The following is a 15,652-nucleotide window of genomic DNA, read 5'->3' on the forward strand; positions in this document are numbered from 1 at the left end:
TGCTTAGACATTTCCCTTTTATACATATTGCAACAAGTTCTCCATAAAACATTCGTCTCAAATAAATTAAAAAGTTATCTTTCTGCCTACTTGGCATCTAAAAACGGAGCCCACCTCATATCCAGCCCCCCTCCCTGGGCTCCTGATTGTCCACTGGGCAAGGGGAATGGAGAAGGAAGGACTAGGGTTCAGGGCTGGGCCTGGCAGGGGTCCTGGGCCCTTCTTCAAAGGCCTCCAGAAGAAAGGGCGAGGTGACTGCATGGGCCTGGGAAATGGCCGCCAGTTCCTTGAGGAACTCGGGGAAGACCACTGCACAATAGACAGCATTCTTGATGCGCAAAGCCTCACCCTGACGCTCAGCAGGGCTACTCCGGAGGGGCAAGGGTGAGGTCCCCAGAGCTGAATGGGAACCCAAACTCCCACCAAGGCCCAGGGCCGGACCAGGGCCTTCACGGCCCAGCTGTGGGACTACTTGGGCTGCCTGCCGGGACCGTGTTGGACTGTGTGCATGACGAAGGAGCAGCTCTCCCAAGGATGGCTTCCGGGCCTTCACTAGGAAGCAGGAGAAATGAGAGAGGGGATTATGGAGGGGCCAAGGCTGAGCTAGAGGTCATAGTCCCACACATACACTCTCAGGGAAAGCCAGAATTAGGACACATCCAGAAGCTGGGTTCCCTGAGAATATACCCAGGACTGGAAAGGGAATGGGAGTATGAGGATAGTGGGTCGAGGTAAAGTGTTTTCCTGGGACCAGGTCACTTTTCACCTTTCTCTATTGCCACAATTCCAGCAGACTAAGCTCCACCTCCCCTTCCTCAACCCAATCTTTCACAAGTCCTGTTGCCCTCAAGACCAATAGACGGGGAAAGAGGTAGACAACTCTTTGCTCTCCATTAACTCTCCAGTGTACTGTCCCACTATAAGCACTCAATTTTTCTGCAAGCCATATCTGCAGTCATATCTGCTAAACCAATATCCATTCCTGCCCCTGAATCAAACCCGCCATCTACTTTCTCTAATCAATACGTGGATCACTGACATGAGATCCCTCAATGTCTCTCCTCATCTTTACATATCTATTTCCTACCCCAACATTCTCACCCTTCCTTCCTGCAAAGAAGAGTCTTCTACTCTTCCAAGGCTCACCTGTCCACCTGTGCCCTCCATGATCTCTTATCACCTTCTCTAGGACACTGCTTCCTCAAAAACTACCATTTACCAGTCACTCTTAAAGCCTCACAAAACATCTCTGAATTCCAGGGCTATTGAGTCCTGTCACTTCTCTCCATCTCCCTCTAGCATGGTGCGGTGTAAAGAGTACTTGATTTGGCATCAGAGGTCTTGGGTTCAAATCCTGGCTCTGACACAACCTATGTATCCATGCCCAAATCACTTAACTTCTCTGGTCTCATTTCCTCATCTATAAAAAGGGAGAGGGAGGTTGGACTAGATCACCTCTAATAGGCCCTACCAGCTCTAAATCCTTGCTCTTATACCTCCCTCTCACTTCTGTGCCTCCAGTACAAGCCCTCATTATCTCACCCTTGAATTATGCCTGCAGCCTCTTAGCTCATCTGCCTACCTCCCATCTTTCCCCCTCCAATCCTACCCAACAGAGATTACTAGTCTTTCCCAAACACAGCTTGAGCATGTCCATTACTAGTCTGCTTCCCAAAAATCTTCAATGGCTCCCCATAAACTACAGGATAAAGTCTCAACTATTCACACACACACCAATTATCACTGGCCACCTACTACTCTTTTACAGAAATTCTCTACTCCAAAACTTTCCAGCCTCATTTCCACTTTCCCAAATTCTCCCTTTCCATCCAGCTGGTCTCCTGTCTCCTGAAAGCTCCCCAGTCTTTCTGACTCCAAACCTCTGCTGAGATTGTTTTCTCCTCCTAGAATGCCCAACTTTGCCATATCTCCAAATCCTACCCCATCCTTCAAGGTCCAGCTCTAACTTCATCCACTCCCTAAAGCTTTCTCTGTTCACCTTTCCTTCCTGTAAATTTAAATAGCACAAGCTGGCCTATAGTACTTATTACAAAGTGATCAGATACTGACAGATATTTCTGTCTATGTGAATATTAGCTAAATGAGGGCAGCAACTACATTTTCTAATTCTATGTATCCTCAAAGCATAGCACAGAGCTTCACACTCAGCAATCCTTAACAAATGGTGAAATGATTGATGTGACTCTGGGCTCAACCTCTGTTGCTCCAGTATCCTCATCTGTAAAAGGGGGATAATAATAACATCTACATCCCATGGTTAAGGATCAGATGAGATCATTGTAAAGCACTTAGCACAGTACCTAGAACATAGTAGGGCTATATAAATGTCAGCTATTTTCATTATTATTATCATTTAGAAGTTGTAGTCCTCAACACGAGGACTGGAGGAATTAGGGGCTCAAGACCTCACCAAGGGAGATAGAGGTGCTGGGAAGATGGAGTACTAACCCAAGGGGGTCACTGAGATTAGAAATTCTAGGTAGGACTTCACTGAGAGACTCAGAAGGATTAGAGGAAAGGGTATCAAATGAAGGGCTCAGAGGAATTAAGAATTTCATAGGGCACAGGGCCTGGGGTGTAACACCTTAGGAGGTATGGACTGGGACTTTGAGGTTGGGGCTTTACCCAGCTGTCAGAATAAGATTTCTTCAAGGGAAAAGGTGGGGGGCAGGGGGATGGGGAGGAGAGGGGGGAGGTGAGAAGCCTCCCAGAAGGGGTCAGAGAGATTGAATCAGAGGTCTAAAGAATTCAAAAGGATTGAGGGGAAAGGACCTCACCAAGGGTATCTGGGCGTCTTGGGACGGATCCAGTCCCAGGACCCTCAGCCCAATCCAGCTTGCCCCGGGCGATGAGGTACTTCTTGGCTTTGGAGAGTAATGCTGGAAAGTCCTCCTGGGAGGCTGCAAAGCTCTCAATTTTGTTCTTCACTGAGCCCAGCACCTGTGTAGCAGAATTTAATGACAGCTTTTGCACATGCCAGACTGTTCCCAGACCCCAAAGGCCAGGCTCATTAAATTCCCCAATTCCTGCTCCATGCCCTACAACTGGCATACATTCCTAATTCTGGGTTCTTTGGATGATCCCAGATCCTTACCCTTAACCCTATTTTTCCTCTCTTGACACAATACACATGAATATTCATCCCCTGTACACAAACAGCCCTCTCTTAAACAATCCCATTCCACCACCCAGGATTTCTCTCTCTCATGTACACTAATGAGGACACTCAATGTGCTCAACAGCACATAGTCAGTTAAATGGTAGTAGCCAAGACTTGAATGTGGGTCTCCTGACTTTTGAGTATCCCACTCTTCCTAAGGAGAATGCCTCTCCTCTCTTACCTGAAGTAGTGACTTGACGCTGGGCTGGAAGACCATGTTGGTATTGAGCAGGAAGGAACGAAGTAAGGGCTGGGGATAACAGGCCAATTGAGCCACAAGCCCCGTCAGCAAGAAGTTGACATAAAGTGAGTTCTGCAGCATGTTCTCCAGTTTGGCAAAGAGCACGGCCATGAAGGGGCCTGGGAACATGGTACACAAGGCTTTCACACACCTCTCACAAGGCTATGGCGCATATTTCTAATATGAGACAGAGCACATACATAAGCTTCAGAAAACTCAGATTTTCCATACTTCTCCTTTTCCTTAATGATGTCTTATGTCCTCTTCTGTGTAAGTTTACTAGAACTGTGTATTACTGAGGGGAATGATTGGTTAACAATATACTACAGGGGAGCAGAGTAACTCTACTATTAGTGGAATGTGAAAGTTGTCTTTAAGTATATATCTTAAATGATGTCACATGGAAAAGGAAGTTAACTTGTTCTGTCTGGCTCCTCAGGGTAAAAATTGGAGCAATAGGTACAAGTTGTAGAGGCGAATTTCCACTCAGTGTAAAGAAAAACTCCCAAACAATCAGAGCTAGCCAGAAGTAAAATGGGCAGCCTTGTAAGCTTACAGGGAAGTCTGAGAAACTACACACACACACACACACACACACACACCTTTGACTGGACACTACTTGTTAGGGATGCTAGTGAGAGGATTCCTGTACAGGAACATGTAACTAGAAGTCATCCCAGCTTCGTGGAAAGAGCAATCCATCTGTAGCCTTAAGAACCTGGGTGAGAATCCTAGCTCTGCTCCTTTAGCACTTGGGTAATTTTGGCCAAAGAACTTAAACACTCTTAGCCTCAAGTTATGCCTTCTATAAAAAAGAAGTAGCTGGATTTCACCATAAGCTCCTTGAGAACAGGGACTGCTTCAGTCATTTTATTTGTATCCTCAATGCCTAACAGTGCCTGGCAAACAATAAGCACTTATCTGTAAGGTCTCTATAAACTCTAAATTCTATGATCCCTTCCAACTGATTCTGTGATATGGTTGTCAGAGAATTAGAGCTGGATCTTAGAGGTCATCTAGTCCAATCCCCTTTTACAGATGAGGAAATTGTGCCAAGAGATACCAAATGATTTCCCCAAGATCACACAAGTGGCAGAACTGGACACATACCCAGATCTTCTGACTCCCAACTCAATCTTTTTTCCACTGCACCCAAGCAGGGACACTGGCCACAAGAAACTGCAGCAGCCTCTATATCTAGATGGAGGACATCTTGGTATAAGAGCCCAAGGCTTTCTAACTCAGCACTTCTGAGCCCAATGAGTTTGCTGCATTCTGCTCTCTTTCCTGAAGTGCTAGTAAAATCATTTTGAGAAACCTTGCCTCTAACTCTGGGGGAAAAGCAGGCATCCAGGCCAAGATGAGGTAAATCCAAAGGAACTGGAAAATTCTGGCAGCCTAAGCATCCAGGTGGCAGAAGGAGAGGGGAAGGAGCCTCCACCCAAGTATCTATGGGGAGCTAGCTTATAAAGGTTGAGTGAGGCAGCAGACAAAGTGGGATAGAATCTGGCCAGCTAGTCGTCTTCCTGACTTGGCTACCAAATCTTCACAGTGGGAATCATTATTTGGCTTCAGATGTATCAATCAGCTTTCCCAAGAGAGAAGAATCAGAAGACCTAGAAGGGCCCAGTTAAGTCAATTAAGCTCAAGGTATTAATCAGGGCACAGAACAGAAACAGAAGAGAGTTAAGAAAGAAGAATCAAAGGTAGTCAAAGAACCAAATAAAGAGAGCTCTTGGTTTCAGAACAGAAAGGAGAAAAGAAAGTAATTACTTCCTTTAGGAAAGGAAGTAATATCATATAAGGACTCAAGAAACCCAGATTCAAGTTCTGACTCTGCCACTTACTAGCTCTGTGGTCTTGAGCTCTGGGTCTCACTAAGCATCAGGTAAGTTTCCTTATTTGTAAAATGAAGGGGGAAGGAAAGAGAAGTCAAAGAATAAGAGTTGGAAAAGAGCTGAAAGGCCATATCTGAACAATTGCAGGATCCCTGACCAGTGAGAGATCTTAGATCATCTCTAAGTTCCCTTTCAGTCCAAGCACTCTAAGTCTTGTCACCAAATGGGTGGCAAGAAGGGTAAGGTGAGGATTACAGGATGCTATTACCCTCTAGGCAGCACAGCCACCCAGGAAACTGGACCAAGATGCCAACACAACTTGTTATACTAGACAAGGAAGTAGTAGTGAGACTGGACTACTAAGTGTGATTACACCAGACCAATTAGGACAGAAGAAACAGGATGTGCTAAGGAAATTACAAGATCTAGACTCAGGCCAAGGAGATATCAGAAGAGAATAGCATTTCCTGTGGCCAAGAATCAGAAAAATTTGCAACTGAAGGAGATGACTACAAAGTAAGATCAGGGGAGACTAAAGCCAAGACAAGAATGTCCAAGGTCATGGACAAAAAAGTACCTTTGTTCTTTCTCCTGAGGACTACCAAGAAGGCATAGTGTAAGCTGCAGAATAAATGAGCAGTCCTAAAGCCAAAGGAAAATAAATGCCTGACTCACATAAGACAAGGAAGAGGCAAGGAGATGCTGGTTTGGGCCACCTCTGTCCAGAACTAAGAATCCAAGACCAACCAAAATTCAAACAATGAGGAAAACAATTTGGAGTCCAGTAAAAACTAGAATTGTAACTAGAGCAGGAGACAAAGGGAGAGAAGAAAGAAACCTGAAAAGGATCAGACAGTCCTCTCCCCTTTATACCCAGAACTGACAATAGGCCAATCTCCAACTCTACACTAGCTAAGGTAGCCTTTTCCAGGATATATTTTTTGTTGTTTCCCCCATGTTCTTTAGTTCAGTAGCAGGAAACACTTAGAAAAACTCAGACTCGGGGGGAGGGAGAGATTAATTTGTTGATGGCTATGGAAGCATACAGTGGCTGGAACTTCCTGGAGGTGGCAGCTAATCAGAAGGGCAGGGTGGCAGACCCTTCGCTTTGGTCCTGGAGAAAAGAGTTAATTCTGGAGCTGAAGGACCAAGGGACTGCTTCAGCAACTGGGATATGGAGTTTCAGCTCTAATCTAGGACACATCACATACATGCCTCCCACATGGATACTGGAGCACAGACACACACACACAGAGACCACCCACACAAGACATGGCACATATGATTCCTATAGTGATAGGACATAGCTATGCCTTACATAAATGAAACAGCATCTACATGCCTTCTAAATAGGATAAGATCACAGTACAGTGAAAGGCCATCAGTAAACCTGAAACAACACAGAAGACCATACATTCACTAGGAGTAGAGACATAAATTCTGGAAGGAGTCAAATACAGGAAGATTGGCTAGAGTTCACATAAGGCTAAAACAGATCATTTGCAAAGGGGAAACTCATGACCAGAACACACATGACATGATATGGCATGGCATGAATGCAAAACATGAGCCAAGAAGACTTACTCAGCAAAGCATAAAGAAAGCATGAGAAATTAGCAAGGGTAAATATACATGAAAGGATACACACAGAAACGACATGTGCCAAGTGTCAGAATCAATAGAGCTCTGGACTAGGAATCAGGAAGGCCTTGGTTTGAATCCCACCTTCAATCCTTGCTATCTGTGTGACCCCAAGCAGCAAATCCCTTAACTTGCTGGAGTCTCAGTTCCATCACTAATAAAGTGGGGCTAAGAATAGCAACTACTTTCTCGGGTTGTTATGAGGAACAAATGAGATGATACATGTAAAGTACTTGGTAAACCTTGAATCCCTAGATAAATGTGAGGTCTTATGATTACTATGGTCTGGACACAGATGAGACGTAAGCCAAGAAGTCTCATCCAACCCAGTATGAATATAAGCCAAGGTACATCAAGGCCAAGGAAACCCTCCACACAGGATGGAAATGGGAGAAATGGGCAACAGCACTAAAAGCACACACGGGACACGGCCCAAAGGCACCCACAAAACACCAGGGGGAAGGACTCACCTGTGAAGGGTTGGCTGGGCAGCTGACTGGGAATCCGAAGGGGGCTGCTGAGGAGGGGGCCGAGGGGCTCAGGTGGGCAACTGAAGCTCTCGTAGGCTGCCTCCTCCTCTTCAGGAAGCAATGGGGATTCGTGCCGGGAATCTGGCCCAGCACCACCATTACTCAGTGCCACTTCCAACTCTCTTAGTTCCCTCCCAAAGCCCTCTAGCCCAACCAACCCTCCAATTGCCCCCTTCTGTTCCCCAACCCCCTCACCTGGCCCCCGACGCACTTTCTTGGCTCCCTCAGGCCAAGGCCCTAGAGCTCCATTGACCTGGAGGGAGGTCAGCAAACCAGAGCCCTCTCCCTCCCCCAAAGACAACATCCGTGCCCCCACATGACCCCCATCTCCTAGCTCTTCTTCCTCCCCCTCACCCCCATCCTCCCCATCCTCTTCCTCTGGCTGTAGGCTCCGTTTCTTAGTCCGAGGGCCAGTGGGGCCAGAGCCAGGGTCCACAGGGCTAGGGTCAGCCGGGGGCTGCTCCCCATCATAGGGGGCAGACCAGGAACGGCAGGCATGAACACAATGGTCCACGCAGTGCCGAGCCTCCCGAAGATACTCTAGGTAGTTGTCTTCCAGCTCGCCTGGCTCCTCCACAGGGCCAGGCCGGTGGCCAGGGCTGGAGGCCGGTGATGGGGCCAGGCTGGGAGAGCGAGGAGCGGGGCTAGGGGGCTCAGTGCCACCCAGGCTCTGCTGCCGAAGGAAAAGAGCAAGGCGAGATGGTGTGGAGGGACGGGTTACTGTCACCACTGATGAGGAATCTAAATTGGGGCTGCCAGGGCCTGTAGACACAAATGAGGAAAATAACGGTCATCACAGGAATCACTGTGGAATAGGGGAAAGTTGATCATGGGAGAGGTCAAGGCAAGGAAGAGGAGGAAAAGTCAGGATGAGGGAATATGGGAGATAGAAAGACAGATAGGGATATCAGAACAGTTCAGGATAAGTGAATCTTCTTCCACCTCCCTTCATCTTTCAAATCATCATTCTAGCCCCACCCACCATTCCCTAGGTTCCAAATGGGAAAAAGGATGGAGAAGCTGATGGAGTGGTATAGGCCAAAAATAACAAGGAGGGGGCTGGGAAGGGACAGGAGGAAGATGGAGCTAAAATGGGATTAGAAGCTAGGGAGAGCTCTATTCAGAGGCAGAGGCTGGCCCAAATCCTTTCCACCCTAGACTTTCTACGTGGAATTAGATACTCCATTACAAGCTTCCTCCCAGGAAGCCAGTCCATATTTGCCACTGGCTATCCCCACCTCGAGCCCAAGAAGTCTGCTCCACGTGGGGTGGACTTGGGGCACGATGCCGGCAACAGCGAGGGATCAAGGACAGGAACTTGTCCGCTGCTCGCCCATACAGGTCCAGGTCACGTACAGCTCGCTTCTGGCTCAACATGACATGGTTACACGGGACCAGATACCTGAGAGAAGCAGCAGCTTGGGGTCAGATACTTGAGGGACAAGGAGTCTGGAGACACAAAAACTAAGGCTCAGCAAGGATGTGGGGTTAGGGCCCAGGGAATCAAAAAATATGGGAATCAGGGAAGGCAGAGAGGGAGCCATGGATAGGGGAAGGGTGAGGGGTAGGTGGCTGATGTCAGGAAGAGAATTATGTTGGAACCCTCTCTCATAACCCTCTCACACCCAGCTAGGGAAAATGCACAACTGAGCCTACTGAGGTCTCTGAAACAGTGCCCTCCCTTCACCAATCCCTCTTGAGGATACACAGGGCACTCCCAAGGGGGTTAGCTATGCTCCTACTAGCAGTACCTAAGCACCAACTGCAGCACCACATCTTCACAGTTGAGGTTCAGAAGGGTCCTGAAGAGGCTCAGGGAGACCATGCAGAGCTGAAGGGAAAGGAAGGGGTCACTTACTTAAGGGTCCCCACCTCTCACCAGTCCCCAGGCTCAGGGCAACAGTAGAGAGCTAGGAGGAAGAGGCTATCTGCATAAAGTTCTCACTCCCTGCTGCTCTCCACCACCTTTCAGGCAGAGACCATCATGTTGACATGGGGAAAGGAATAATCACCTACAACTATCCCTCCCCTCCCATCAGCTAAAATAACAACTCACATCCCTACAGCACTTTAGAATTTACAAATGCTTTCCCTACAAGAGCCCCATGATACTGGTAAGTATTGCCATCCTTATCTTACAGATGAAGTTAAGTAACTACCCAAGGTCACATAGCTTGCAAATGCTGGAGCCAAGATTTGAACCCAGGTGGTCTGACTATAAAAGTCTAGTAATCTTTCAAGGGATAATTTGCATGCATACTTGGCAGAGCACAAGGAGACAGTCCACACAGATCAGGGTAGAGAAAGGCAGCAGGGACCACAGGTTCAAGGATGAAAGACCCTTTCCTTCATTCCAAAGAGTGATCTGCTTATCGGTTTGAATTTTTGTCTCATTAGCTGTGATGTAAGAAATTGGATATCTGCAAAAAATACTCTCTAGTTCTCTCTAGTTCCACTCTCAATTCCAATACAAGCTTTCATTATCATTTCTCTCTAACCTACTGGAATAGCACCTTAATGGGTCTTCCCACACCAACATATTTTCACAAACTGCCACAGTAATCTATCTGCTCAGTCCTTTCCTCAAAAATCAATAGTGGCTCCCTACTGCCTGCTGAGCAAAGTTAAAATGACTCTCTCTTGCTGGCATTGAAGGCTCTTCACAATTTTGTACTCCTACCACCATTCTGATCTTTTCCCATCCACAGCCCCCTCCATACACTCTGAACTTCATCATAAAATGGACCACTCTCTAGCCTCCCATGAGTGCCTCCATTCAACTGTTCCCTATGTCTAGAATCTCCTCTCTTCCCTCCTCTTACTCTGGTGAGTTCTGATCAATCCTTCAAAACCCAGTTCAAACGCCCCCTCCTCCACAAAGCCCTTCCTCACCCCAAGCTGACAATGACCTTCTCTCTTGGACCCCACTCGACAGCCCTCGCTTGGTAACACTGGATATCCTAGTTATCTGGTAGTGTCTCAGGCCCTTACTAGACTACGTGTTCTCATGAGGAGGGTGGCAATAGAGCACAGCAGAAAGAATGTGAAGCTTAGAGTTAGTTGTGGGACCTAAGTTCAAATCCTAACTTTGCCATTGACTACCACAGCAACCGTGAGCAAATCATTATCCTTTCTAGGCCTCAGCTTCCTCATCTCAGAGGGCTGGGCTGAATGACCTCTAAGCTTCCTTCCAGATATAGATCCTGATCCTTACCTAAATTGTGAAGAAGCACAGTGCTTCATACAGGCCATGCACATGGCTCGTCTGTAGAATGGTGAACTGTGTCCCTGAATATCTGCAAAGACTATTCTTAAACTCTGTAACTAAGTGTGTCAAACTATTCAGTGACACAATGTAGCTGAATATCTCTCTATGGAGAGATTAGGTAACCAGGAAGGTTTGCCCTAGGAAGTGGGAGGAGCTTCACACAAGGAGAGACTCTGAGTCATCTCGCTTGCATTACAGCATGACTGCTTAACCTTTTGTGACTATCGCGTAAAGCCAATGGACCCTTCCTCACCATAATATGTGTACTTCATAATTCATAATTGAAGGAAATGCTAAATTTCAATTCGAGGTTAGTGAAAATTAAGAGGTATTTTTTTTACTTTTCAAGTTCATGGATTCCCTAACATCTATCCACGGACCCTTTGTGGTGGAGGTGGAGGAGTAGGGGGAGGTTTATGGACCATAGGTTAAGAACCCCCTTTCTAGAGGTATCAATCAGGAAAAGTACAAAGCAGAGAGACAGGAAAAGGAGGCTGGAGAGCAGAAACTAGGAAGCCCTAAGAATTTTGACAGACGGGGAGCAGGGAAGGGTGGCAGGGCAGGACACACAGGAATGGAAAGGCTGTGCCATGAAGTATAATTATGTGTGCATATGTCCTTAAGAAGCACTGACCTAGGGGTGGAGGAAGACATAGTTCCTTTACAGATGAGCACAAGGCTCAGCACTGCCTAATATTTTCTTTACTCCTGAAGAATCCCCACTCCCAAAATCTGTGGAGGCAAGAGAGATTCTGCAGCCACAGCAGCCAATTTCTCTTTGGCTTCTGAGGTTCCTCGATTCCCCCAGATTCTCTCTGCCTAGGTATGGACACAGAATCTCAGAGCTGCAAGAGACCTCTGAGGTCAGCTAATCCAATAGGCCCCTGAATGAGAATCCTCTCTACAAGAGACCCAACAACTAGTCAGCCAGCCTTCATTTGAAGACCTCTTGAGGCAGGTCATTCCACTTTAGGAAAATTTTAATTGTTTGGTATAAGGCAAAATTTTCCAAATGAAGCCTCCCTCTGTAATTTCCCCTCATTATTCTTGCAAGGAGAAGCCCAATCTCCCTTCTACACGAGAGCCTAGCACATACATGAAGAAAGTACCATGCCACTCTTAAATCTTTGCTTCTCCAGGCAATCCCCAGCTCCTTCCACCGATCCTCGTAGGGCATGAAACTGAGCTCTTTCACCATCCTCACTGCCTTCCTCTAGACACTCAAATCGCAATGCCTTACCTAAAATTACTGTTCTTCCCCTTAGCTCAACAGCAGAGGTTAGAAGTTTTCCAAAGTGTGAAGCAGGAGAAAGATCATCAGCTCTGAGGTCAGAAGACTTGGTTCAAATTTCAGCCTTGAGGGTCATTTACTACTTCTGGACCTAAGACAAGCCATTTGACCAGCCTTGGTCCAGGTTTCCTTATTCATAAAAATGAGACAATTGGATTAGAAGAACTCCATGATTCCTTCCAGCTTTAAGGGAAAGAAGTTAAATCAGAAAAAAATGAGAACACACATTGTCAAGTAACAGATCTTGGAGAGAGAATTCTAAGGTGCTCTTGGGAAGACCACCTTCTAGAGCCAATCAGCACTGGACTTTGAGAGCAGGAGGTTAAGGCCTGGCTCTACCACTTCCTAGCAGCATAAAAATTATCAGCTTTTTTGAACCTCAGTTTCCTTATCTATGAGGAATTCAGTACCAAAACCTCAGAGTTGTGAGGTTCACATGAAAGCTGGAAAATTGGGAAAGCTCTTTATAAACCTTACAATCCCATATAAATATCAACTGTTATTAAAACCAACAGCAGCTATTAGTGGCCATATGGCTATAAGAAAGTTTAACCTCAGGTTACTCATCTGTAAAGGAGATGACAGCACTCCCGACCTCTCCAGCGTATTATGAGGAAAGCATTTTATAAAAGATAAAGGACCATGGAATGTGAGTTATTATAACAGGGGCCTGATGAGGAGCCCTACATCTTTTATACTAGAATCAAACTAACAAAGTTTAGAAAGGCTGATCACCAGGTAGACCAAAGTAGGATAAAATTTTTGGCCACAACTAGTAAAAGCTGTCTATTGAGGTAAAGAAAGACTATAATTTGTGTTTATGGAAGGAGTACCCAACACTAACAAAATCATAGATGAAACAAATTAATAATTTTAAAAAAAAACCCACTGTATCTGCTTCAAGGAAGGAAGTAAAGTGGTAGCAGGCCTGCTCTTGAGATGCTTCCTCCACAGGAAGCGTGTTGCATGCTTGTCTCCAACATCTAAACTCTTATCTCAGGTGACTTAAGAGGAAGGACTGCTGTCCATAACCAGGCAAAGATAGTATAAAGGTATCTTGGGACCCCAGAGGTCAAATATAAATTGTTAGCAACAAGAAAAGCAGAGTTCAACCTCACTCCCATCAGCTGTATGGCATGGTTCCCTAGAGAAAAGAAAATATTAGTCCCAGGGTCTAGCTTAAGTGTTAGCCTCCTCCCTCCTAACATCACTGCTTTGCAAAACTATTTCCCCTCCTAGGTTATTATTTCTGAAAGAGCAGACCCAGTAACTTAATCGACTTCATATCCCACACAAAGCCTGATAACAGTAGATGTTCCGTGGGCGTTTGTTAACAAACATGGAAAACTAAAAGTAGCCTGATAGCTACCCCTTGGACCAAAAAGCCATTCGGGAGACTGAGCCTAAATGAGGTATCACTTATCACAAAAGGTAAGAAAACTTGAATTCATCTCAGTCATTGCCATTAGAAGTGGCTATTGAGCATGCATAAGACAAATGAGGACAGAAGATCCAGTAGATACCTTAGAGACTATAGAATCTTCTCGGGATGAGGAAAAAAAGTGGAGAGGATAATTATCTCCTGAGGACAGTAACAAGCAGAGGCATTTGGAAAATCTGTGCAGGCATGAAGCCAAAGTGGAAAATCTAAGGCCCAAGTAAGATAGGAACCTTGTTCAGACATGAGATGATGCAAGGAGGGTCAAAGGACAGCAGTAAGGATATGGGAGCAGACAAAAATCAAGAAGCACCCTGACCTAGGGGCAGTAGCCATGATCAAGGACAGGAGTTGTACCCGTGAGTTACTGCTGATTCGTGAGACGAGGGTGTCAAGGATGGTGTGAGCATCATGCCGGTGGAGCAGCAGGAAGCGCAGGAAGGTTCGGAGTAGGGCAGGTTCGGATACGCTGCGAAGGAATAGCTCCAGGTACGCTGTGCTGGCAATCATCTCCTCCACAGAGCTCTGGGGGAGGGGTGGGGGGAGAGGGGGAGGGGATGGGAATCAGGACCCCCCAAAACACACAGATTCCAAGTTGACAACTATTCCCCAGAGTGAATACTAGGGGAAGATGGGAGGAGAGTGTGTGTATTGGGATAGGGAGGAGAAAAGGGAGGAGGAAAGAGGATAATCTTCCACCACCACCATCCCCAGGGCCAGGGGAGTCAGGATAAGACTTAAAGACATACCCAACCCCACTCCCAACCAGTCCCCACCTCCTGTCCTGCTCCACACCTTGTGCAAGGCGGGGCCCATAACAGGTACCAGGAACCCATTGTGAATGTAATCGACCAGCTGCTTCTGAACCATTGGGTGAGCCACCTGCAGGGGATTGATGGTGAGGGAGCAAGCAACCTGGCCCCAGGACACTGACAAGTAAAGGGATTATAGAGACCTGCAGAGACACCACACACACACACACACACACACACACACACACACACACACACACAGGCTCCCAGAAAGCACTGCAAACCCTCCCTACCATCCTAAAGTACACATTCACACACAAACGTCCCTAATAAAGTCCCTTCCACTTGGATAACTGAGATATAGAACTTTAGGCAAGTTTCCCACTGTCCCCCATCCCCCTGCTGCTTCTTGACTCCCCTTACCTGAATGACAGCATTGCAGAACTCCAGGGAGCTCATAAAGAGTGCAAGGGCTGGCACACCCAGCCAGTCTTCCCGCCTCAGGCAGTGCCAGTCATCCCCCCGAACCTCTATCTTTCGGGGTAAAGATGAGTACAGAGCACTCAGTCCTGTAGCCAGCACCTGGGGCCATAGTAAATGGGGGGACAACCTGGTTACCAGATGATTCATACCCCACCAAAGCCTTCCCTGATGTAGGTGGCTAGCTCCCTGGGAGATGTCTAAGGTGGAACATGAAGGAGAAAGGGAGGAACAGGACCCGGGTTCACCCTTGCCTTTTCTACTACCCCTGGAACTGGGCCATCACATATTAAGTCCCTCCCCTCACCCACTGTGGGGGAAGAGGGGTCTGACCGGGCAGAAGTAGGAGTGGTCAGCGATGTATTGGCCCACGGTGGGGCTGCCAGCCGACAGCGCCATGAGTAACAGCAGAGCATCTCGGGCTTGCTGACCCAGCGTCCCTTCACGGTGCACAAAAGGAACGAGGCGGGAGAAGAGTAGCAGGCGAGGTGCAGCTCCTGGCTCAGGAGGAGGCTGTAAGAAGAGCTCAAGTAGTGCAGGCTCCCGAGCCACACACACACACAACTGGCTGAGCAGGAGCACAAGGCCAGCATCCAGTGCAGGACTAGTGGGAGGACCACAAGCTTCCAGCAAGGTCAGCAAGGCCTCTCGAACTGGCTGGTGATGCAGTAGTGGCTGCCGGGCCTCACTCACCAGCATTTCGAACAGCTTCAGCTGCTCAGCCCGCCTTTCCTCGGCCCCTAGCCCATCCCCAGGCCCATCCCACTGCAGCTGCCAGGCCAGCACCCTTGCTAGAAGGTCCTCATGAAGGGCAAACTCCAGAAGGGGGCCTGGGGCTGTGGGAGCCGAAGGGGTCGCATGGTCTTCCACCAGCAGCGTCAACATCTGGTACATGTGATTGTGCACAGCACTGAGGTCATCTGACCCCCCAGGGGCTGCTTGTGGGGCCCTTCGCTCCAGGATCCTGACTACCTGCAAAACACAGAAGAGCC

The 15,652-nt window shown here is 47.4% G+C and overlaps 1 protein-coding gene across 3 annotated transcripts in view; it reads right to left on the minus strand.

The window, feature by feature from the left end:
- FHIP1B (FHF complex subunit HOOK interacting protein 1B) overlaps positions 1-15,652 on the minus strand; it is a 22,431-nt gene continuing 6,779 nt past the window's right edge. For 2 of the 3 annotated variants that reach the window (XM_020975864.2, XM_020975863.2), the window contains exons 3-12: positions 14,994-15,632; positions 14,604-14,762; positions 14,224-14,310; positions 13,786-13,953; positions 9,183-9,262; positions 8,670-8,833; positions 7,372-8,193; positions 3,363-3,541; positions 2,799-2,961; positions 1-552 (exon numbers count right to left, since the gene is read on the minus strand). In XM_020975864.2, coding sequence (XP_020831523.2) covers positions 182-552; positions 2,799-2,961; positions 3,363-3,541; positions 7,372-8,193; positions 8,670-8,833; positions 9,183-9,262; positions 13,786-13,953; positions 14,224-14,310; positions 14,604-14,762; positions 14,994-15,632 — 2,832 coding nt within the window. In that variant the 3' untranslated portion in view covers positions 1-181. The remainder of the gene's footprint in view (positions 553-2,798; positions 2,962-3,362; positions 3,542-7,371; positions 8,194-8,669; positions 8,834-9,182; positions 9,263-13,785; positions 13,954-14,223; positions 14,311-14,603; positions 14,763-14,993; positions 15,633-15,652) is intronic. The other variant, XM_078157004.1, reaches the window with a different exon arrangement.

This window comes from Phascolarctos cinereus, unplaced genomic scaffold (assembly GCF_003287225.1).
Source record: "Phascolarctos cinereus isolate Bilbo 61053 unplaced genomic scaffold, phaCin_HiC Scaffold_726;HRSCAF=1367, whole genome shotgun sequence".
Lineage (NCBI taxonomy): Eukaryota > Metazoa > Chordata > Mammalia > Diprotodontia > Phascolarctidae > Phascolarctos > Phascolarctos cinereus.